General features: G+C 41.2%; 1 protein-coding gene across 1 annotated transcript; it reads right to left on the reverse strand.

Annotated features, from left to right (window-relative positions):
• Window positions 1-680: 680 nt before the first annotated feature.
• On the reverse strand, window positions 681-16,951 carry LOC121872764 (transcription factor SPT20 homolog). Its single transcript, XM_042375817.1, has 5 exons — window positions 16,836-16,951; window positions 16,275-16,433; window positions 4,269-4,517; window positions 3,942-4,103; window positions 681-2,960 (listed from the first exon to the last, which is right to left on the reverse strand). The coding sequence occupies exons 3-5, from the start codon at window positions 4,459-4,461 to the stop codon at window positions 1,237-1,239; spliced, it is 2,079 nt and encodes a 692-aa protein (XP_042231751.1). The 5' UTR covers window positions 4,462-4,517; window positions 16,275-16,433; window positions 16,836-16,951; the 3' UTR covers window positions 681-1,236.
• Window positions 16,952-26,207: the final 9,256 nt, after the last annotated feature.

Below are 26,207 nucleotides of genomic sequence, written 5' to 3' on the forward strand. Positions count from 1 at the left end.
GGTTGTGTCTCATCCATTATCCGTGTATATGTGTGTGTGTGTGTGTGTGTGTGTCCCTCCTCTCAATGTTCTTGTATATTCTATTGCTAATTTTAGTGTCTTAGTAATACACTATATACAGGTATTCTGTATAGCCACTACTGCAGGTCATTTTGGAGATGATGATTTAACTTAAGATGATAAACAAGTCTGATGGCAGACATATAGAGGAGTGTGGCAGACATATACAACAGTGTGGCAGATATATACAGCAGTGTGGTAGATATATACAGCAGTGTGGCAGATATATACAACTGTGGCAGGTATATACAACAGTGTGGCAGATATATACAACAGTGTGGCAGAATATTCCAGTGTGGCAGATATATACAACAGTGTGGCAGATATATACAACAGTGTGGCAGACATATTATAGGGAATACTATAACTTCATCGATAAAAGATAATAATGATATAATGATATATTAGTTGATATAATGAAAAGATAAATAATAATATAACCAATTGCTTCATGTCTCGGGTATAACGAGAAGCAGGAATGATGATTACAAAGGACAAATATTTCTCAGGGGACATTACAAGACAATATTAATAGTGTAGTAAAAAAAAAACATAACGGGAAGAAATATTTAATGTATAAAGTGTGTTTTATAATAAGTGTCGTCGACGTCATTTAAGTGAAGTTGAAAACACTTAAAAGCTTCAGCAATTATCATAAATTTACACTAATAAACATAATAAATATTTATAATTATTATGTACTATAGGTTAAAGGGACTTATTTAATATAATATAGATAGATAATTTGCTCTAGTGATTTATATTTATCTTTGTGTCTGTGTAGCTGCTTGTCCACAGTCCCTTTTCATTTAATAGAGAACTTTTCGTGAATAGGTACGTTGATCTTAGTTGATAAACACTTAAAAAAGAACATTTACTAAAGATACAATATTTACATAGAAAAAAAAAAATCATGGTTAACATTATTTTGTACAATCAACCCTGAGGTGTACAACGTCTGTATTTATCCGCCGTCAATATGTGGAGCTATAATAGTTACCCGCTGCAGCATCACAAGTCTTCTCCGCGCTTGTTTTTGCTGCTTTCATTTGGCTAAGGAACACAAAACATCTTAGTCAATATATGAATGGTCCTTGTTTGCTCTCTGTGGTCGCCGCCATCTTGCAGTCTTCTCCCCCTTGGATAGACCACAACACAAATTACAAGAACCAACACTTATTCTAGATGCCACTGGAGTTCTGTACTCTTAGAACTGAAGAAACGGGCGGCATCTGTACCCATCTGAGAGCTGCTCGAAGTCTGTGGCGATTGAAACCACGGACTGTTAGATGGAGAAGGGGTGTAGGTCCAGCAACCTTCTCCAGACACGCTCTGAGGTACACTGCTGGACCATCCTAAAGTAGTTGTTGCTACAGACTGTCCTTGTAAGCTCTCCTGCATTCGTGTCTGCATGGGTTGACAGACTGGGATGTACTGGGTGATGGGAGACGTCGAATGTGGCCACTGCGACTCAGGTAAGCTTCCTCGGTGTCTCGTACAAGCACTGTTCGTCGGCTTCACATTCACGGGTAAAGAGATCGGTTGTTGAAGGACCGCAGGTTGCTGAAACATTCGATACTGTTGCTCATGATTCGGGTGCTGTTGCTGGTGATTCGGGTGTTGCTGTTGGGGATTCTGTGGTTGCTGTTGGGGGTTCTGGTGCCACTGTTGGGGATTCTGGTGTTGCTGTTGGAGATTTTGGAATTGCTGTTGGGGATTCTTTTGCTGTTGTTGGTGATTCTGAAACTGCTGTTGGTGATCCTGGAACTGCTGTTGGTGATTCTGAAGCTGCTGTTGGGGATTCTGGTGCTGCTGTTGGAGATTTTGGAACTGCTGTTGAGGATTCTGAAGCTGCTGTTGGGGATTCTGGAGCTGCTGTTGGTGATTCCGGAACTGCTGTTGGGGATTCTGAAGCTGCTGTTGGTGATTCTGAAGCTGCTGTTGGGGATTCTGAAGCTGCTGTTGGGGATTCTGAACCTGCTGTTGGGGATTCTGAAGCTGCTGTTGGGGATTCTGAAGCTGCTGTTGGTGATTCTGAAGCTGCTGTTGGGGATTCTGAAGCTGCTGTTGGGGATTCTGAAGCTGCTGTTGGTGATTCTGAACCTGCTGTTGGTGATTCTGAACCTGCTGTTGGGGATTCTGGAACTGTTGTTGGGGATTCTGAAGCTGCTGTTGGTGATTCTGAACCTGCTGTTGGTGATTCTGAACCTGCTGTTGGGGATTCTGGAACTGTTGTTGGGGATTCTGAACCTGCTGTTGGTGATTCTGAAGCTGCTGTTGGGGATTCTGAACCTGCTGTTGGGGATTCTGGAACTGTTGTTGGGGATTCTGAAGCTGCTGTTGGGAGCTGCTGTTGGTGATTCTGAAGCTGCTGTTGAGGATTCTGAAGCTGCTGTTGGGATTCTGAAGCTGCTGTTGGTGATTCTGAAGCTGCTGTTGGTGATTCTGAACCTGCTGTTGGTGATTCTGAACCTGCTGTTGGGGATTTTGGAACTGTTGTTGGGGATTCTGAAGCTGCTGTTGGTGATTCTGAAGCTGCTGTTGGGGATTCTCTGCAGGGTGTACACTTGAAGATGACAGCTGTTGGTTGGGTAGGGACCATCGGCGTATCCCCACTTGTTGTCTTAGGCGTTGGTGTTGAGAAAAATGTGGATAGTACTGTGGTTGGTCTCGGTAAGGCTGTGTGGAAGGCTGGATAGGTTGTGGAGTGTTCGGAATGGAAGGCTGGATGGATTGTGGAGTGTTTGGAGTGGGAGGTTGGATGGATTGTGGAGTGTTTGGAGTGGAAGGTTGGATGGATTGTGGAGTGTTCTTCATATTGTTGTTGAAATCTAATACTTGATTTGCGTCTAGACTTTGGCATCTAAGAGACTTCTTGATCAAGTTCTTCCTAAGTGAAGCTGAAAATAAAGAGTTCCGTATTTAGTTGTTATTTGGCTGTTTGGGATGTCACAATTTCTCATTTTTGATAATGTGAAATACTTAGAAGCTGAAAACTAAACCAAATGTATATAGTGTATATCAGTACTGGCTTTGAGTGGTCGTTTTAAGTGTTTATATTGACGTTTTGTAAATTACTGTTGTGTTCAGAGCTACAGAGGAAAAGTTTACTTGTAAATAAATGTTGTTGTATGACACCGACTTGACATACTGACCTCTGTCCACTTTTAACTATTAGACCAAAAAACTATAATGTCTGCAGGTTTTGTCTACCTGTCAGGTTGAATTAGACAAACAACACCTTACCAGACGGCTTGTGATGATGACTATTAATAAGGCCAGTAAAAGACATAATTGTACTATTAACAAGTGTCATGAGCCATAATGTTTTGAAGGTCGGCTTAAAGTACATGTTATTCCTATTGATCTGAGTTGTCAACAAGTCAATTTAGGAACTTAATAATGAATATCAGTATATAACTAAATTGGTTGCTCATCTTTTTTTCTTTTTTTTTCACCTGGATCAGCCCACCTGGGCACAGGTCAATGACCCATATCAAGGCCTGGGGGGGGAGGGAGAAAATATACTACTACTACTAATAATAATAATGTCATATTGTTTCACACCGAAAGTGGTACAATACATATTTTTTTACCGTGTGTAACACTCGGTAAAAAAAAGTATCTTTACAATTCTTGTGCTCATGAGGCATACTGTTATTCACCAATGATGATGCAACGAACTACTTTTAGTTTCAAATTCATCGGACCACTCCTGAAAGATACTTTTTAGCGAGTTTCTCTACAGCACCAGTCAAGACCTATTAAAACTATGACTGTTACAAGGTACCTGTTGACTTCCTTGAACGTCCTTCAAGCTAAATCCCTTCTAAGATGGTGCTGATAGAGAGTTCCCCCTGTAAACTACCTAAGTGGTTTACCTGTTATACCAGGGTAGTCCTGAGAGGCCCCCTGGCTGGTAAATTGGTAGTGCCTCCAGTCGTCGTCAGGTTCCTTGGACAGAAGCCTTACTGACGGCGACTTCTTAAGGGCCATCCCGAAGCACTGTTTTGGGTCCTCCAAGCTCTTACGGCCTGGGAGACCTGCAGATAAACAAGGTAACCAAGAATATATCATCAGATGTACTTGATCAATCAGTCAATCAGGAAAGGCGTTCTCTGGGTTCCTAAGCCCAGCTGAAAATTACTGTTGTCACTATTCATGGTTACTCACTCCTGTACTTATAGAAGAGGTAATCAGTCACTCACCCCTGTATTCCCGATAGGCGTAGAACAGAGCCTGGTGTCTCTCTCTGTCGAAAGTGGCCCGACCTGCATGAAGCCACAAGACCCTGAAAGAAGACTCTTCCTTCTTCACCCACTGCAGGAGGTGGGTGTAGTTTCGATCCTCCAGATACTGAAGCAGGAAGTTCCTCACACTGGTCTTCTCAGGCGAGTCCATGCCCGTGTACTTAAGTTTTACCAAAGTAGGAATAATAAAGTCGTTTGTAGTTTGTTCTGTGAAAGTGAGATCATCATTAGTCTCTATATTTGTCTGGTTTTCGGGATTTTAATTTAGTCTCTCTCGTTCTTTTATATATATATATGAGAAAATGAGATAACTCAGTCTCTTTTTTTTTCTTCTTAGCGGAACTAGAGTAAGGATTAGTATTATTTTCTGCGGTGGTGCGTCTGGATTTTTTTTCCTCGCGTAAGTGGGATAAGTTTAATATATTATTGTTTTTTTACAGATATAAACTTAATCTAGTTTGTTTTACTAAATAGAGATGAAGAGATTAGCGTATTTTTTTTTTTTTTTTTGGCTATTATCATTAGTAATATTATTTTTCTTTGCGTCTGGGATGATAATGATGAAGGATTAATATAGGCTGTCCCACATATAATGACACCATATAAATAGGCTATATAATATACTGTGGCACCTGACCTATACTGTACACATTTGCTTGGCTATACCGCACACTTGAAATATTTACATTATTTCCATAAGTTACAGTAATAAAGATTTTAACATGAACATTGTGGCTTGATACTTTTAAAACTTAATTTGTAAATGCTTGGGAGACTCGGCAAACTTCATGTTTTTATGCAACAAGTTTAATAGTTCCTTTGTGAATGTGTATTTATTGTTACCTGTGTTTGTTACCTGTTACTAAATTTGTACCTGTACTTAAACTTGTATACCTGTACCTAAACTTGTACCTGTACCTGTATCTGTCTTTCACTATGATTTTTCGTTCTATTAAGTATTTATCTATGAAAATCGTATATTGTTTTCTGTATATGTAAATACACCAGAAAAAATTATTATTATTATTATTGTTATTATTATTATTATTATTATTATTATTATTATTATTATTATTACTGTGCATATAACGTTTCTTTAGTGTAAGAGCAAGAGGCCGTAATGGAGCAGTTCTTAAGGAGCAAAGTTAATGGCGTAATTATAACAAGGAGAGAGAATAAGAAGGCTGAGGCAGGCGAGGGTGAAGCACCATTAAGTCGTGTGTGAGCTTCCGGTTTTATTTCAAATGTAAAGTTAAGTAGGTCGAGAGGCTTTTAATTAACCTGCCGATATTCTAAGCTTTTTTATTATTTTTTTATCATTTTATAAAGCTTAAGTTAACTATTATCTTGTCTGACAAAGCGCTGGTGAAAGTCACGTTAAAAATTTACCGTGTTGCCATAGTAACGATTTCAGCAATGATATCACAAAGGGTGTTTAGGGGTTAAAGAAAACGGCAACATGAGACATTCTATAGCGGTGACTACAGTAACACAGTCAGTCACTAGTTGTATAGTTATCCTGCTAGGGTATCGGTTCGTGGGCAAGGTTTGTTTCCCTTGGATGATGCTGAGAAATTTGAGTTATTAATATTATTTCCTGTTTTGTTAAGATTAACTTTATTTTAATGTTATGTTAAGGTTTATTATTATCTATTTTATAGTTATGTAAATTATTTTATTCATTTTATTGTTACTTAAACTCCCCATCGTTTACAAGTGCAGATATATGAACAAATCCAAGAACAGGTACAGGTACAAGTACAGGAGTGGGTACAGGAGCGGGTACAGGAGCGGGTACAGGAGTGGGTACAGGTATAGGGTTCTTGGTCAAAAAAAGTGAAGAAATTTGAGAAAACTACAGTGGTGGAAAACCTGCCGTGAACTTTCAAAACAAATTCCTAATAATAAAAGACATAGGAATTAATTACAGCAAACATAGTTATATACTTCTGGCCTAATAGACGAAGGTAAATTATAAAGTAAAATTATATAAATGAGTAGATTAATATAAAAAAAAAGGGGTTATTGAAACAGATTAAGAAAGACATTAGGGTAGATTATAGAGATAGGTAAATTATACAAGAACATTATAGATAAGAAGACAATTCAAATAAGATCATTAACCAATCGTATGACTTACAAGTAGTTGCCATATAGAGCCAAATGTCTGTGTGTCTGTGTCAGAAAACAAAGAGAAAGAGAAGTAATGAAAAGGAAGAAGAGAATGAGAAACAGGAGGAGGAGAAGGAGGAGGAAGAGGAGGAGGAGGAGGAGGAGGAGGAGGAAGGAAAACAAAGCCACTAGAATGGTTTCATCCGGCTAAGTAGGTTGCTCAATAACTGTCATGGTATATTCTCCTAAATAACTCCTCCACTCGACAATAAAGTCTGGACGTCTAAATAACTCCAACTTTTAATAACAAGTCACTAAATAACTACAGTCGTTAATAACAAGTCACTAAATAACTACAGTCATTTAATAACAAGTCAATAAATAACTCCAGTCGTTAATAACAAGTCACTAAATAACTCCAGTCCCCATAATACGTCAGATATTATCTCCAGTACCTAGCAAACAAAGTCATTAAAACCTCCAGTAATAAAAACAAGAGTCACACGATAACTCCGGCACACAATGTAAAGACCTCCAATGTCACTGCCATGAAGACGACTACAGTACAACTATTTGGTTTATAATTTGCCCTCCAACCTTCCCTTGCAGCCATACCTTCGCAGTCATATTTCCCGCCTCTGCTGACGGCTGTGTAATAATATTTCAGTGTGATTCTGATCTTTAAAGATGTTAAGTTTTTGCATAATGTAGTTTTACTGATACGTAATTTGTCTTAGTATGCCTTATTGTGGGTAAAAATAAGTATATATTAAATGCGTCCTTCAGAAAGCATGAATTTGCGACCAGAGTTTAAGAGTTACTTCATGTATAAGATTTCTAATAAACTTCCTACGAGCTCATGTTTGAAATAATGAATGTATGTATCTTTAAATAATTTAGCTAAATCTCTTTCTCGTCAGAATCGGTCATCCCAACGATTATGAATAAACTCATTTTGAAATACATCATTACTTCAGGACGAACTCGAACAGATTTGCAACAGCCAATCAGCTGTAACTCTTGAGGGGGCGGGGCATCTATTCTCGGCTAGGAAAAAACGCACTGTAGTGTTAGTGATCAGTTACGAGTGAATCTTTAAAAGTTTCCTTAAACTGTTCCAGGCAGCTGCTGGCTATGTATACTGTATGCCCCTCTGGCTCGGACACTCAGGGTCCATATAGACAATGTACTCTAAGGTCAAAATGGCTCCTCGTCACCAGTTGGTGTTGACATTGCTGGCCAGGTGTCTCCTTAACCACCACACTAAACTTGCGAACCACCGTTGACTGGCTGACTGACTAGTTACTCGTGTACCAGACCCCTGTCGGGTGACACAATAACACTGTGAGAGTATCCGTGTGTTGGAGCTGTGCTTGTGTGTGTTGGAGCTGTACTTGTGTGTGTTGGAGCTGTGCTTGTGTGTGTTGGAGCTGTGCTTGTGTGTGTTGGAGCTGTGCTTGTGTGTGTTGGAGCTGTGCTTGTGTGTGTTGGAGCTGTGATGAAGGTGTACGGGGTGACGGGTTCTCCATCCCCCGGCCACACGCCCCAACACCATAGCTCTACCCCCTAAACCTGCTTCTCATCCGAACAAGATCTGCCCTGGACGTCTCGTCTGGCCTCAGGCATTCACCCCATGCCCAGACGATGATATCCCTGGACAACTTGACCTGCCAGTCAGTAACATCCCCGGGCCAACATGACCAACTTGTGTCTCCAGCTGGTTAGTGACCTCACCTCCAACTTGTAGTGGGAATTCTTGCCCTTGTATATACTTTATTGTGTGTTGGGAGGGGAGGGGGGGTAATGGTAAGCATATTCCTTATCTGTTATCTTGATACTAGAAAATCATCGTATTTAAGGAATTCCGGCTCACTTCACACCGGATTATTTGCGTAAGTGTTTGTTACGTACGAGGAGGTGAATCACGGAGAGCCTTGATCAAACTTGAAATACAATGTTGTTTCTCTTATCACTTAAGGTTCGCTATCACGTCACAAAGCACCTCAGATAAATCCCTTTACGGCAGGAAAACGTGAGTTACACAACATGCGTAATATGACGCATCATTAGCCTGCTATCTAATCATACAGTATAATGCCATGTAAATCGTTCTCGGGGCCCAGTATTATTGGTATGGCGGGAAGGGGACAGGGTTAAGGGATCGATAAAGAAACTTGCTGGAGGTGTGTGGTGTAAACAGTCCATGTGTATTCCCTCAGTACAGTAAAAATAGATGATATTAATGGATTTAGTTAACACTGTATAGTAAATGATGTGATTTATCTTAACTATATGTGTAATGAGTCTTAATTATATAGGGTTACGGTACATACAGTTGCCAGATAAGTGAGTGTCTGACTACTGCTTCGCTACTACTTGTCTCGGGTTCAGAGGTTCGAACTAGTGGCCGGGTGTTTTACGCGGAACATTTCCCGATTGTACGTATTGACACCAGGAATAAGTAACTGGTCGCCGTTTAAAAAGAGAGAAGATTACTGTCTCTACTTGGGCTGTTACAATCTCCTCTCCCTCTATTTCTCCATTCATGTAGAGTTCTAGACAATATAGCTAGTTAGTATTACAGTTTTAAATCAGACTGACTTCAACCTTGGAGGACAGTCTAACCTAGTGTATAGCTGTTTATATTTTCTACGTGGAGAGGGTCGATAATATCCAAGGTCATAGGTAGGTCAAAAGTCTTGTCCAAAGCATAATTGTTATTTTTGGACCAATACATTCAGTTATGTGTTTAAGTTTGTGGTCACAGTTGAAGGTTCAAATAAAAAAAATAATTGTTTGCATTAATTAATAGAAGACTATATTTATACGCTTCAGTGACCCTTTTCCAGATCTGTATTTAAATTTTTTTTTCCCCTCACGGTTTCAATCATTTTTCTCTGATTTCCGTTGTTTCAGTACTATCAGTCTTTATTTTCGTTATCTGCCTTCAAACGGAAAAATCGGTTTTCCTCCACGACTTTTTCCCTTTTTGGAGAAATTCGATTTTTTGGGGGCGAGTCAAACTAACCCTTGTATAATGGTATACATGTTGTCCGTGTGTTAGGGCACTATTACTCTGAACACAGTTGTGGTCCTCTGGCGGATCAGGTCTTCAGTGTATGTTTGTGTCAAGCTGCACGTATTTGGACTTGCTGTGTCATCTAGGTGTGTGCAAGTCTAACCTAACCTAACCTGCTCTAGCCAGGAGCGTAACTTCCATTTCTTCACAGACCTATTACATGAAATTTCACTTACATATTATCATCATTATCCGAGTGTAGAGAACCTTCATATCCGGTCCAGCTCCTCCCTCTTCCCTCCTTCTCCTTCCCCCTTCCTCTTTCCTCTTCCTTCCTCCCTCTTCCATCCTTCGGGCCTATGTTTTCTGTAACTAAGGAGTAATTCCCCAGTGGTCAAACGAAAAATTAACTTTGACTTGGATAATAAGTGCTCAGTGTGGTTCGGTTGTGGTGCAGGAGTCACGTCCTACTCCCCCTAACTCGTACTCGGGACGTGGCGGAGTATACTCACGTCTCCTGGCCGCTACTCTTTAGGTGAAGTTCAGATTTGTTCAGGTTTATTGGATACGAGTTCCCGATTTTATGTGTGTGTGTGACTGCGTGCGTTTGTGTGTAAGTGCGTGCGTGTGAGCGTGTGCATGCATGCATGCGTGTGTGGAAGAGTATCATTATGTCTTGAATAATAATCATATTTTTCTTCCACTTCCAAATGTTACAATCCGCGTTTTAATTTACCCTCGCCATGTGGTGTGAACCCGTGGAGTATCGACTCTTGAATCTGAAGCATTCACGAGCGAGGGAGAGAGGGAAGTCGGGGGAGGACAGGAGCCGGTGTGTGAGTGGGTGGCGGGGTAATACGGGGGTTGAGGAGGGTCAGGATGTTGGGGGGCTAGAGGGGTGGGGGAGAATTATGCAGTTACTTGTGCAGTTACAACGCAGGATACATTAACCAAGGATATAAATACGTAGGACAAACACAAAGTATGAGAAGAAACCTAAGCAACTGGGTCTCTACAATTGGTGTGTTCGACGGGGTTGCATTTATGACCCAGTGAATACGGGATGGATAACCATTTAGTTATCAAACACAATTATTTAAATAACAATGTCATGAAAATAATACATCAGCGTGCAGGAGTTTCACCTGTATTTGGTGTTTTTTATTGAATTTTAATACAGATTATTATCTGTCTGTTGTCTACTGGACCATGAGGTGAGGTGACGTCTGGAGAAGGGGTGTTAGCGCCGGGCACAGTATGACAGGGCATTTATTAGGCGGACATTCATACATAGGACCAGTCAAATAACACACACATGATGGTAGTATGTTATGTGGTGTAATTGCCGACCGACACTTCGGCCATAGGGAAGGGTTAGGCTCCAACTTCATGTAAGGATTCTCCCCTCCAATTTCTGCCATGTTTTAGCTAGACTCCTATATTTCCAAAGACTTATAGTTCCTTTCATACTTATATAAAGCTAACCTTATGGATGTCATAGATTCCTTATGCATGCCACAATGTTTCCCTCTAATTGAGTGCATGTGAAAGCCACTCAATAAATAAGAGGCATAAGAGATTGTAAAGAATGTGAGCAATAATGTGGAGCTTTATTATGTGTGTGGTTGGTGGTGGTGGTGGTGGTGGTAGTGATGGTGGTGGTGGTAGTGCTGGTGGTAGTGATGGTGGTGGTGATGGTGGTAATGGTGGTGGTGGTAGTGATGCTGTTGGTGGTGATGGTGCTGGTGGTAGTGATGGTGGTGGTGGTGGTAGTGATGGTGGTGGTGGTGGTGGTAGTGATGGTGGTGGTGGTGATGGTGGTGGTTGTAGTGGTGGTGATGGTGGTGGTGGTAGTGATGGTGGTGGTGGTAGTGATGGTGGTGGTTTGTAGTGATGGTGGTGGTGGTAGTGTGGTGGTGGTGGTGGTGGTGTGGTGGGGGGTGTGATGGTGGTGCTGGTGATGGTGGTGCTGGTGATGGTGGTGGTAATGATGGTGGTGGTGGTGGTATTGATGGTAATGTGGTGATGGTGGTGGTGGTGGTGGTGGTGGTGGTGTTGGTGGTGGTGATGATGGTGGTGGTGGTGGTGGTGGTGATGATGATGGTGGTGATGGTGATGGTGGTGGTGGTAATGATGGTGGTGATGGTGATGATGGTGGTGGTGGTGGTGGTGATGGTGGTGGTGATGATGGTGATGATGATGGTGGTGGTGATGGTGATGGTGGTGGTGGTGATGGTGGTGGTGGTGATGATGGTGGTGGTGGTGGTGGTGATGTGATGGTGGTAATGATGGTGGTGATGGTGGTAATGATGGTGGTGGTGATGATGGTGGTGGTGGTGTTGGTGGTGATGATGATGGTGGTGATGATGATGGTGGTGGTGATGGTGGTGGTGATGGTGGTGGTGTTGGTGGTGGTGATGATGGTGGTGATGGTAATGATGATGATGGTGGTGGTGATCACTGCGGGAACGTTAACCTCTTAACTCAGTGTCGTCATGAGTCATACAGATCGTGAACAGTGTATTAGTTGATAAGATAACACAAATATTATTGCATTGCCTTGAAGGTGAGCTTAGAAATAACACATCACGTCATTTAATCTATCAAATAATATAATATTGTATTCTAGCATACAACAAACTCATACAAATAACGTTTCTCCCCATACAACGGCACACATCGTCATGCCTCAGGTAATGCCGAAAGTTAACAAGAAGTGTTGTATGTCCACATAATACAGCGGACAATAGCAGTTATTGGTGATTAAACAGACACCAGAAAGTATAAATTATCTGCCTTCACATAATGATGATTGTTTACTGTGCCCGGCGCTGACACCTCTAGCCTCTTCTCCGGACGTCACATCACCTGGTAATACAGTCATTGAACCTCTATTTATTAATCTATGTGAAACTAAAAAACGAAAGGAAAAAACAAATACAGATGTAACTCCTACATACGGAGGTATCATTTCACAGTACTGTAATCAGACGGAGAGACCCTCGCACCTCCCGCTATCACCCCTGGGGTAGGTGACAGTTGCTTAGGTTTCAGCAGCAGGAGGAGGAAGAAACATGGAGGAACACAGAATGACTGATGCATGTGTGTGTGTGACTTGGGGGAGGGGGGGAATTGTCGTATTATCACATTGATATTGAAACCGTTTTTATTTAGTCAGAAAAATATAGATACAGAGTAGATGATAATAATAATATTAACATGACTGATCCAGTTGAGAGCCTGTGCTCTCTTCAAGACACCTGATATGTACTGTACATTTATCTCAAGGAATAATTATGTAACATTTAGTATCATCTGGAATAGTACACATAGCATGGTGATAGTAAGAACGTATGAGAATGTTACCACGACTACCATTTCGTTATTTATTTATTTTTTATTTTATGCTTTTACCTTTATATTATAAGTATATACAGTACATATCTTACAGTGGAGTTGATATACATTAATATGATAAGTAAGGGAAGCAGTACAACATGGTCTGTATTAAGGTGAAACAAGGGAACAGAAACAGTGAGGATCATGCCATGACGGCAAATATATAATTACACTGGTCGACAAACTTTGGGCTTCGGAGTTGAATGGTTTTCTCTTTATGGATTTTGGGACGCTGAAAATGATTATAACCATAAAAACAGTTGATTGACAAAGTTCCAAAAAATTTAATATTCACATTTTGTATTCAAGTATTGGGGGCATGATGAAGACTGGGGCGAAATCCTTTTGACAGTCACGAAACTTACACACACTAACATTTTCAGCTGGCATATAGATTACTATCGTCTGCAAATAAGTTGTATATTACGAGTGATCTGGAGTGGACTATATCATTTATGTACAACAAAATCAGTACAGGACCGAGAATGGTGCCTTGAGGGACGCCTCTTACTCGTATCTCGTAAATTCTGTACAGTATATATGCATGTGGTAACACATTCTACTCGCAATTTGTGTTTTGTCTTATGTGTTTATATCCTTGCTTAATATATATCCTGCTTTGTATCTGCACAGGTAACTAGTTAACCCTCTCCCACCCCTCTAGCTCCTCTACACTCTAACCCTCCCAAACCCTCGTATTACTCCGCCACCCACCCACACACTCACCAGCCCCAGTCAATCCCTCGGCCTCCGTCTCCTGCTCATTAGTGCTTATGTCTGATCAGAACCCAATCCAAGCTAGTATACATGTAGCCAATGCCACCCCTTACTGGCGGTAAACTCAACAGACGTAGACTCGTAGTCAAGCAAGAGCATGAAAGCCAGTTCATAAACTTCATCTATGACTGGTTCAAGGATTACAAGTCTGACAGTTATCAAAGTCCCCATGATGATCTTGTAGATCGAACTTACGCATTCTTCACCAACAATGCCTCTCCCCCAAAACGGAGAAAACATGACCACCATCATAAGAACAGTCCACAGCAGTGCTATGATGATCCAAAACTGAAAAACAACCTCGAGGCTAAGGTCAGGAGGATGGGTAACTTGGGTAAGGGTTACAAACAAATTAGAAAACCCCAAATGCTAAAATTGTATCAATCCTCAGACAAAATGCATGGAAAACATACGTCAACAGCCTGCCCCCGGAAACCCTAAAAAGACAAACAAAATCAGAGGTAAAAATTAGTAGACACGTCTACCATCCATTAACTTTATGCTGGGCAAACAGCACGATGAGTGTGATGTTCCTTTACTGAGTGGGAGCTTGACGCCGCCCTCGCCAGGGGTACATCCACTACTCCTGGTGAGGACGGAGTCACCTGCAATATCGTTAGAATCTTAAGGCGTGTGCCGGGCAATCCATGATCGACATTGTACAATGAGTCATGCCGAGGGCCAACTTCACTCGGGGTAAGAGTGTACATAACTGCATCATCACACTTTTAACTGTACATGGTGATGAAAGGCACAGATACACCTCATTTCTTGACCTAAGAGCTGCATTTGATATTGCCAATAGGCAACATATATTGTAAGAACTAGTCAAAATGGATATAGGAGGTCGGCTGTTATTGGATAAGTGGTTACCTCACCACCAGGAGGGCTGCTGCACTGTTTCAGGGTTACAAAAGAAGTTAAAGATACGCAACTTGGCACCCCCAAGGTGGAGTACTTAGTCCCACTTTGATCAATGTTCTTATGAATGCATTATAAAATTCAATACCAGACAACCCCAGCAATGTCACAATCAACTATTCTGATGATATTCTATACATACTAAAACTCATCGTGAAATACAAACCACCCTGAACCATGTACGCGCAGCCTGGGAGAACCTCGGTCTTATTATCTCCACTGAGAAAACTAAGGTGTTCAACAAACAAGCTGGTAACCGCAACGCGGCCCCGCCAAGTTCAAGATAGGTAACAACACTATTGACAAGTCACTTTTAGATATGCTTGGTGTCTCTATCACTTGTACGTTACCTGCCATACAACAGGTTCAACCCATCCTGCTTAAACTATCTTTAGGCTGTAGTAAGAGAGCGACTCATTGGATAGATCTTATAACTAAACTTGTCTCATTTCTCGCCGAGTTTTTCATTCGTTAAAAAGAAAGAATTATATTTAAAAAAAGAAGTGTTGAAATTAATGAAGGACGAAACTGTCTCATATTCATTGGCGTTAAATGAGGAAGTGGCTATTAATTGTTTACAAGAAGAAGAAGACGAAGAGAAGGAAGAACAAAGAACAACAAGAAAAAGAATAGGAGGACGAAGAGGAAGAGTAAAAAAGAAAAGAAAAAGACGAGGAAGAACAGGAAGAGTAAATAGAAAGAAATAAAAGAAGGAATAGGAAGAGGAATTGGAAGAAGCATAGGTGGCTCCAGGGAACACACACACTTGGCCTCCTGTTAATGTTATGGACGGTGTGATGGACAGTGATGATGTACTGGAGGGCGGAATGGTGATGGAAAGGTGATGGAAGGGTGATGGGAGAGCGATGGTGTGGTGACGGATGGAAAGGTGATGGGAGGGAGATGGGAGAGTGATGGTGTGGTGAGGGATGGAAAGGTGATGGGAGGGTGATGGAAGGGTCATGGAAGGGTGAGGGAAGAGTGATGGCGTGGTGAAGGATGGAAAGGTGATGGGAGGGTGATGATAGTAGGGTTATGGAAGGGTGAGGAAGGGAAACATGATGGTGGGGGGAGATGGTTCGTTGGGGGATAAATGGAAAGAAATGGGAGGGTGATAGTAAGTAATTGATAGAGAGACGAGAGAGGGGAGGGGAGGATGATGCAATGCTGATTGGAAAACGAAGTTGGACTGCAGGATGGAAGGGTAACAGAAGGGTGAATGGAAGGGGAGTAATGATGCAGTGAGAAAGAGGGGAGGAGGCGGCAGAAGGGAGAATGAAGAGATAATGCAAGAGAAAAAGAGATGATAAGGATAATGGACTCTCAAACGTTTAGTGGTTGACTGAGTTTAGGACTTGTCTCAACCCTTAATTAATACTTCCAGAAGGACAACATCCAAGACTGTCTCTACCCCACAGCAGATAACAAGAGTGACTGGCTGTACTCAGAAAGACACTCAGCATTTACTCAGAGCTGTGACTTGTAAAAATGAGTCAGTTTACCATATTTTTATCTATGTTCGCTGCAATGACTTCCTCGTTGCACTGTGTATGTGTGTGTGTGTGTGTGTGTGTGTGTTGGCTCCTTGCAACAGGTGGGGGCGGGAAAAGATGGATCACTGACGAAATGTAAACATAAATCGTTCTTCCACTGTGGCTGAAGGAATGACACCTTTATCAGCGTCGATTATAACTTTAAAATGAAACTGAGGCAAAGAGAGAAGACCACTGACTTACCGCTATAAATTATGCTGAGGAAGTTAATGTTTCCAAGCCGAATCTGTCGCACTAACAAGCTGAACGTGAGTCGATTTTAAACAATTTGGTTGTCTGTTATCTTGGCGTGCCTCCGTGTTGCTCAACAGACAGCTGTTATCAGGGCCTTACAAGTGCTATCTGTGAAAAAATAAGATAATTAGTGAGTTTTTATACATTATTATATCGATTTTTCACGTAATCAGTTAACGTTATCATACCTCTTATCATTAATATTCTTATTATATTGTAATTGACAATGTTATCACTCATTATGTAAAAAAAAAAAGCGACAATAAGAAAAAGGGAGAGACGCTATACTACCGACTAAAATCTCCTTAAACCATGGAATATTTTTTTTGTTTACTTCACCGACTTGTCAAGGCATCTCTGTTAATGGGAGCGCACCAGTCGACCACTTCAAGAACGACTAATCCGTTTCATCCAGTACACCCAATGTAGTGAAATTAACCAAGTCTTCACCTACACTTCTGACGACATAATACACCTACACAGTACACAGCGCCATCTCATCTTTCTTACCTCCTAGACTGTAGTATCTCCAGTTCTCCATCTGCTGTACATCCACTGACGAGATAATACCCCTCACCAATACAGACACACCCACAGACTGACGTAAGGACATTGATGTTATTCACGAGACAGTCAAGGTGTGAATGTTAACCTCTGATCATCCTTCAAGCCACAACTTTCTAGATAAGGTGAACGATTAGATAATTATCACGTTGTTGTGTTGTTATCTGGTGCTTAGGGAGAATACGTGGGATTAAGGGTTAACTTATTAGGTCATTCGCTCTTATGCAGTTCTTTACTGAGTGTTAAGGGGGCGGTACAGTATATACTTATCTATAAGCTGTACTGAAAACTAAGACGTGCGTCATTTTTTCGAGTGACGGTTGCCAGAAATTTTAAGTTTTATTTTTTAAATATCTTTGAAAATACATGTAAAAAGTGAGAAGGTAATTAGCTTTTTCTTTATTACATTTCCAAAATTAGTTTGAGTAAATGCCCCTGAACCTGTACATCAGTCTAAGTTACCTTCATTTGAGATAGATGAATTTTATGGCAAATTTAAATTTCCTTAAAACTAGTTGATAGAGATGGGACGAAATATTCCTCTCTAAATATTTTCACATTTTACCTCTTTCAATATCCTTCAAGGTTATATTGCTAAATAGGTCTTTATCTCTCGCAAAACGTCTCAAGTGGTGACTAAGTTATTAAATGGAGATACCTGGTGACGTCAGAGGTTACGTGTGTAGGATTATAATAACGGGTATGTTTGTGGTAACCAGAGGTGTAATGGTCACCATGCTCGCCTCGCAGGATGAAACTATGGGCAAGTTTCCTTAGGCCATTTGCCTCTGTCTACCCAGCAGTAATTGGGGACCTGGATGTTAATCGATTTTCGGATCGTGTTCCGGAGTAATGGTTAACCAGTGCAGTTGGTGAGTTGTCCGGTCTTGTTGAATTATTTCTTGACACTGGGTCACGCAGCTCGTTAACTTAGGGTGTGGTTGTTGTGTTGGCGACAGCTTCAACACCTTAAACAAATTCACGCCTATGTGGGCCTAGGGCCGGTCATCCTCGGACACGAGGGGCAACCATTATGTATGTGTGTGTGTGTGTGTGTGTGTGTGTGTGTGTGTGTGTAGAACTAAACTGACCTAACCTAACCTAACCTAACCTAAATCTGGTAAAAATTAGTTATGTTAAGAGGGGGAAGAAAGTCTTAAATTAAATAAAGTACAGTTTACTGCAATGAGCTAGTAACAATAAGAACACAATCATTCTTAGTAACAGAGGCCGCTGCGTGGTATGTACAGTACAGTATGAATCATACAGTTGCACCTAAAACGCGTGACGTATATACATTACCGATGATTAAATGTGGAGGTCATATCCGTCCTCGTTACGTAACCCATAATCCCTACTATAACAAAAATAATAATCCCCATCACCTCACAAGGACAAGGTAATGTATTACTCAGTAAAACCTTGACGATCTGCTCACACAACCTAAAGGCGCGTCCACACGAGCGTACATTTTGTCGTCAACATGTGATCGACAAGTGGAAATGAGGCACAGGGTTCCGACTCTGGTAGGGTGTGGCCGCGTGCACTAGACCGGCGTTTCTTCTTGTTGATCACATGTTGGTGACAAAATGTACTGTACGCTAGTGTGACCACATCCACACCACACACTGCCTTTTCACTCTTGTTTCGATATCGATCAGGTAGCTAGCTTCTTAATTACAGGTATAACCTCTCAAAGTACGATATTTGACCCTTTGAGATCACAATGAGGAAATTAATAGAATCAATCTGGATAATTAAGAATACATGCATGTTCTTGTTTGACTGTAAGAATGATCTTTACAGCAGAGGTCATTTTGAGGCCAGATTATGACATTTCAAATAAAAAGGTACATTGTTCTCTATGTCGCCAGAGTTCAGCATATGATCTCAAATTCGACCTCTATTGTGACCTTTCCTTCCAAAAGCTCATCTGGAGGTCAAATTATTACGTTAAAAAGCAAAAACATATTAAATTGAATTATCAATTTGCTCCGCGAGGGAGTTAGTTTATTGGGCACCCCCTTGCATCCTGTGCAAAGCGAAGCGCAAAAGCATTTACAGCGCCTAACAGGGAAGCATGCAGAGTTCTTGCTTACCTTCTCGACTCAGGCATTTAAGGGCGTAAATGCCTGAAGGGCCGTGGATTTTATCGGCAAGTTTCAAAGTGACAGGATGAGTGTGTGGGGGGTAAGGCGTGGCAACTCCCTAATAAGTCAAGTGCCAGCCAATCCTGTCTGGATGACGGATATTGGTCAGAAGGAAGGGGTGTTGGTGACTGTGCTGTGGTAGGATAGGCACGGTGAGGGTGAAGGAAGGCACACAGGCATTGACAGTATTATGAGACAAATAATTTAGTGTGAGTGTGATGACGTGTGCGGTGGTAGTTGCAGCGACGAGGAGGAGGTTGAGAGGTTGACAGACGATGTTCTTCTAAAACATGTTATCAAAATCTCCAGTGCTGTGCCAAACTATGACCTCATATGTGACCTGTACTGTGACTTATAACCTTCAGAGGTAATATGACGTCAAGCTACAATATTTCACCTTAAAAATATGGCCTCGTGTACTGTATGACCTCCAACGCCGCCTCTTTAAATCCTAATGTTAAGTTTGAGTAGAATTTAATGTTATTATCAGTTGGTGAATCCAACTGATAACAACATTAGCTTCTATTCCCGATAATCACCTCACACATGACTCACCTGTCGGATACGCGAGTGAATGTGTGAGTACTATGAAGGTCGGCCGGTTACATATCATAAATCGGTCCTCGCTAATCCGAACCTTTCCTTTTACCCAACTTGTTCTTTGTTCCCCAACGTTTACACACAAATATAAGGCTGGGATTATCAAGATTACACTGGTCATATACTCATGTTGTTCCTCTTTGTTTAATATTTGAGAGACAAACACCTTTATAATACTCATAACAAAACAACATCAGTAGACAAGTCATAATAGAAATGATGTTACTCACTGTTAAAACAAACCAAACAGCTTGTTAAGCTGTTGTTAGTTTTTGTTTTTAATTCAAGTTTGAGTGTAACATCGTTTCTACATTTCGGTCTATTGGTGACTTGTTTTTATCTCATTTGATGTTGTTTTGTTATGAGTATTATAAAGGTGTTTGTCTCTCAAATATTATATAGACTTGTGTTTGTGGTGCTCTCGTCGAAATGATTTAAATAATATTGAAGTATTAGGAGTTACGTCATTACACTAATGACTCTTACCTGTATTTTTGTGACACTTTACCAACACGTTAATGGAAGTCACATGAAAAACTAATTTTCACGTCCGTTTGTTGGCCCAGGTTAAAGTTGGTAAGGCGAAGCGTAGCAGCCAATAACTGTCTGTCTGTCTCTGTCTGTCTGTCTGTTTGTTTGTTTGTTTGTTTGTTTGTTTGTTTACAACTCAATAGACGATATTTACTGGTTCAGATTACAGCGCCGGAGACAAATTATAAAACATTTTATTTATGCTGTGTGTTATTTGGGGTATATAGGTCAAAGGTCATGGAAAGAGTAATTAGAAGATGAGGACAAAATGTGACCTCACTTGCCCTGAGATATAACTCCTACTAAGACTAATACTCGCACAACACCTGAGAAATACTGTACCTGTACTGTAAGCTAAGGTTCGCGCTGTACTGTATCTGCCATTAGTTTACACCGTGTTAGGTTGACGGGGCATAGTCCTGGCATATTGTTCTCACCATAGAGTTGATGGCTTTGAATAAAGGCACATTGGTAGGTCTAAATACACACAGTATATATTTTATTATATTATACTATATAACATATAGTTCTTCTGGTCATCTACAATCATTGTGTCTATACATAGCCTCCACTGCGCTTTATATAGTCCATATGGCTATTCGTCGTTCATGTTGCTATACACAGTTATTGTTGCTATACACAGTTATTGTTGTTATACATAGTTATTGTTCCTATACACAGTTATTGTTCCATACACAGTTATTGTTGCTATACATAGTTATTGTTGCTATACACAGTTATTGTTGCTATACATAGTTCATGTTGCTATACACAGTTATTGTTGCTATACACAGTTATTGTTGCTATACACAGTTATTGTTGCTATACACAGTTATTGTTGCTATACACAGTTATTGTTGCTATACACAGTTATTGTTGCTATACACAGTTATTGTTGCTATACACAGTTATTGTTGCTATACAGTGTTATGGTGTCATTTTATAACACTTCTATATTGTAGTTAAGTTGTGTAACTCTTAAGTGGTAGGTTCTTGAGGTAAAACATTTATTAGTCTTTCCTATGATTTATTTAAGTTACACACTATGTACACTGATAACATCTGAGAAGATATTAGGTGAATCTTCTCCAGGGAAGCCTGAGAAACACTTGTAGGTTACCCCTTGAGTTAGGTGATGCAGTTTCCTGTTCATAAATTGCAAGTGATCTGTCTGACCCAGGAACTATTAGCCCTGAGTAAGCTGTTAGCAACCCGGTAGTAACTATGTTTGTCTACATTAACCTCATTAAAGTTTGACCTTTGAGGAAGTTGCTAGATCAGGCCTGACTAGCTTCAGAGACTCTGGTTACCCGGTGTGGTGCCTAACACGCTCGACCTCTAAGGACGTGGTGAGCCAAACACTTCATGACTTGTTACGCCTATGAATATATATATTATATATTGTTATAGACAGTTATTATTGCTACAGGTATATACAGTTCATGTTGTTATACACAGACCTTGTTGCTATACACTGACCTAGTTGGTATACACAGATATTGTTGCTATACACAGTTCATGTTGCTATACAAAGTACTAGTGGATATACATGTTTAATACTCGTACATCTGGTAACCGTCATGAACCAAGTCTCCCGACCAGAGAATGTGAATGAGGAGCCGAAGCGACGTGTCTTGAGTTAGTGCTGAGTCGGAGTGTAGGAGCGTTGAGTCATGTAACGAGGGGAGAGGTGTGAGAGGTGAGAGGGTGGGGTGAGGTGAGAGGCTGGGGGAGAGGGTAAGGGGTGAGAGGTTGGGGAGAGGGTGAGAGGCTGGGCGAGAAAGGTGAGGGATGATTTATTGACAAACTTTGAGTACAGTTTGCCTATTCTGAGTAATTCAGTCAGGTCTTTACACTGAGGGTGGTATCATAACTGCAACTCACGACAGAAGTTCATACACAAAGAAATAAGGAATAGATCATAATCATTACAGTATATATAGGTCAGAGTCATGTGGGTTATATCACTGTTCACTGCTACGCGACAGTGGTTCATATGCAGTAGAAGTCGTATTCTATTTGAAGACTAATCAGTGTGGGCCAGCAGCAAATTTTGATAGACAGCGAGAATGTCCTCAAGCACTCGTGATTCAATGTAGTAATTACATAGTTCATGATACAATAAGCCAGGTGGCCTGAAGTCTTTGACAGTGTCGCATTCAATAATATAGTGTTCAAGTGTATGCTTTAAAGGTTTATCACAAAGTTTACATGCTGAGTGTTCCGGTATGGGTACTGCGTTACTAACTTGCCAGATGTGTCTGTATCCTAGCCTAATTCTGGCCACGACTACATCACATTGTCTGGTTCTGTCCTTATGCTGGCCATACCGGTACCTCTTCACAAAATTTGTCATATTTAAAAATGCTACAACTGCCAGGTCTCTCTGCATTTCAGTTCTAGATCAGAGTTCATGATTCTGACTTGACTGTTTTAGGTACAGCATTGGACAAGCCAAGGCAACGGTCCACATTTTCTTTTCTTACATGTCTCATTGACCAGTCTATCAGCATAGTCATGACAGTGATCGCTGGCCCTTCGTGCCCGGTGAAAGTTTGAACGCTCGTGCTTGGCTAGCATACAGCGAATGAGGGTGCGCCAAGTCCGTAGACGTGCATCGTTTTCCATAGTAAATAAAATGGTTAATTAATGCCTTCCTAAAGAAAACCATCGACATGGGACCAGGTTTGTTCCACTCTACGAATTTTTATGATTTTTCCACCAAGTTTGATGAAAGCGATTGTGCCGTTTCGGCTGCCCAGAACAGACAGACAGACAGACACACGGCTATTCCTATAGTATATTAGATTCCTAATTCCAACATGGGACGGACTCACACAAATTCAATACAAAAGTTGTTCTCCTTAGCAGTTATTACATTTCTTTTAATATCACATACATCTTAGACACACAGCACAGAATATCACACCACCTCCATTTTCTTTTAAAGTAGTCTGTAGCTAAGTTGATTCCCATTAATTCAGTTTGTGGTGAGAGGTAGGGTGGGGACAAAATGGAAAGAGGGGAAGGGAGAGAGGTGGTGAGGGGTTAGAGTAGATTAGGTTAAGAGGAAGAAGAGAGAAAGGGGATGAGAGGGAGGGAGGGGGGTTGAGTGGTGAGGGAGAGGAAGAGTTGAGGTGGAGACAGGGTTAGGGGAGAAAGGGAAGAGAGAGATAGGAGGAGGGGGGATGTGGATAAAGAGGGAGGGGGGGATTTACAAATTTATTGATAAATCCTGAGGGGAGGGGTAAAGTGATGAGGGAGTAAGGGAGAGATGGAAGAAGAGGAGTGAGAGAAAATGGATGGAAGAAGGAGGGAAAGTGAAAGGTGGAGGGGGAGGGAAGAAGAAGAGGGAGAGATTGATTGGAGAAGGGGAAAAGAGGGAGAGAGTGAAGGGGAAGAAAGGGAGAGAGAAAGTATTTGTTTATGAGGAACAAAATGATCTGGACACAAGAGATGATTGGATGGGGAGAGATGAACTTGGTGGGGGGATTGTGGTCGTGAGATAATTGGGACCTACTGAGGTATAAAGGTCAGAGGTCAGTTATGATGGATGGAGGTACAAAGGTCAGAGGTCAGTTAGATTGATGGAGGTACTGTATAAGATAACATTCTAAGGCAAAATCCCATCATTAAGGTAACAAAATAAATAAAATTCCACCAAAAACAAAAATAAAATCGACAATATTGGAACAAAAGCGCCTGAAGCTCCCCCGCACCAGGCAGCACAGAAATGATGGTTAATGAAGCAAAGGTAACAATGAGTCTTTATTACACCTCAATGGGCAGGTAACTACGGTATTAATGTCTTGTATAAGTTGTTTTATTACCTTACCTCACACTGTATACATAAAGAAGTTAACTTATCTACTTTATATGGAATGTGGATTTAGTTTCAACATTTTAGGTTATTATTGTATATCAAATATTGGGTCTCGTATCTTTAGTTGGAATATAAAATTGAATATACAAAAGATAAAATGTGCAGTTGGTTCTTTTAGGGAAGGGGGGGGGTGGGGTGTTAACTTAAGAACCTTTTAAAATTCAAACCCGGATGTGATATCTGAAATGTGCCAATTGTTTGAAACACTTAACTCACAGTACTTGGAAAACCCGGATTAGAACTTCTTGGCTCACACACCAACCAACACATGAAAGGATGAAGTTTACTGTCCTCCTCAAACACCACCTGTCGCCAACCCACCTGCCCGCCAACCTCACTGCCCGCCACCCTCACCCTCCTGCCCGCCACCCTCACCTGCCCGCCACCCGCACCTGTCCGCCACCCTCACCTGCCCGCCAACCCACCTGCCCGCCACCCTCACCTGCACACACCCAAGGTCCAACCACCGCACAGCCTCCTCCCACTCCGCCAATGTTTTAGTACCTAGACTCCTCACAAATGCTGCCTCTTTTTAACTTCCTTCTTTCAATTTTTTCTCCTCCTCTTCTGCCTTCCTCCTCTCTCTCTACCTCCTTCTCCTTTCCCTCCTCCCTCTATCCTCTCCTCTTTTACTTATTCCCCTTTCCTTCCCTCTTCCTTCTTCCCGGCCCCATCCTCACCTATTCCCTTTCTTCCTTTTTCCTCCCAAAACTCTCCACCCACCTCTCTCTCTCTCTCTCTCTCTCTCTCCTCTTCCCCCTTCCTCTCCCCCCACACCACTCAACACGTCACCGAGGCGCCGCACTAAGACGTGATAACATCTGGATCAAATCAACACTGATGATGGAATGACGACTCGACACGTCATACTCCGCTACCGGAACCTTTATAAACATGTGCGTGTGCGTGCGTGCGTGCTCTCAACACCGTGTTCAGACAGCAAATGATAGTGGCTGGTGTGTACAAGTTATCCGGTAAGCCTGACCGACAAGAGTGTATTGGGCTTTAGGATCACAGCAGCGTATAGATAATAATACTCCAAGGATTACAGCAGCATCACTCTTGGCCATAACAACAGTGTTCTGAGTTACTGCAAATGGTTAATCTTAAGGTGAAATAAAGGTTAATAATCACAGCAGTAATGTTCGAGATGACGAAACCGCCCTATACCCTTTCCCAGGCTGCTGGCTGTAACTAGGGCCAAGCGGCAGCATCCTCGCTCTACCTACTGCTGCAGTAACGTTAACTTACGGGTGTAGCGGATGTGACTTATCATGATTCACAACGTTCCTGATGTCACGGCTCACGGCAAGATTGACCGCCCTGTTAGGAATGAATTCATGTAATGTACACATTTTCGTCCAAAGTGAAATACAGGGTGTCTATAAATGATTACCCTGATTAAAGGATGAGAGCATACTGTGTTTAGGGTAAATCATTTATGGACCACCCTGTATATTCGACCTCACCCTATGCCTTGTTCGTGTCGATTGAATTACAGTATCTTACAACTGATCTGTGACGTCGTACATGGCTCATCGAATATGATAGTTAAACTGACTTTTTTTTTCCTGACTGTAAATGTATAATAACAGCTTCGTTGATTTGTTATGATTGTCTCCCCTGGAAAAAAGAGAGAAAAAAAATATTCGTTTTCTCTTAGGACGTAACCTGAGCCACCATCACTTAGTACACGTGTCAACTTTCTTACACACACTAAAAATATAATACAATAATCAAGAAATTTACAATAAATACTTTACTACGCGGTACTTTCCTAACAAGCTATTAACAAAGCATAAAGAATATCCCTTCTCTTCAAACACCAATGGTGGAATATCTTTAACAACAACTTGTCTAACCTAACCATACCCTCTTTCATCCGTCCTAATGACTCACCAGACACCAGGTAAGGTCAGTCTTCAGTCTTTCACTAACTGTTCTAAACTCACACTATACAAGGCATAAACCTCCTGAAATTTATGCCTGCCATCTATCTTCTCTTCTACCCAACCTGAACGTAAACAAAGGTCCAGGTCGTGATGTTATTCCATTCTTCATCCTCCAAAATGTATATCTGATCTTGTTCGTATCCTCTCTTTAAACATTTCAGCCTTTCTCAATTCTCTAATGTTGTTCACTTATGATAGAAAC

This window comes from Homarus americanus, unplaced genomic scaffold (genome assembly GCF_018991925.1).
Source record: "Homarus americanus isolate GMGI-L3 unplaced genomic scaffold, GMGI_Hamer_2.0 scaffold39155, whole genome shotgun sequence".
NCBI lineage: Eukaryota > Metazoa > Arthropoda > Malacostraca > Decapoda > Nephropidae > Homarus > Homarus americanus.

Coding starts and splice junctions, on each gene's coding strand:
- LOC121872764 (XM_042375817.1), bottom strand. CDS start 4,461: ATGGACTCGCCTGAGAAGACCAGTGTGAGGAACTTCCTGCTTCAGTAT. Junction 4,104..4,268: donor CGCCTATCGGGAATACAGGG/GTGAGTGACTGA, acceptor GTTTATCTGCAG/GTCTCCCAGGCCGTAAGAGC. Junction 2,961..3,941: donor GGACTACCCTGGTATAACAG/GTAAACCACTTA, acceptor CTTTATTTTCAG/CTTCACTTAGGAAGAACTTG.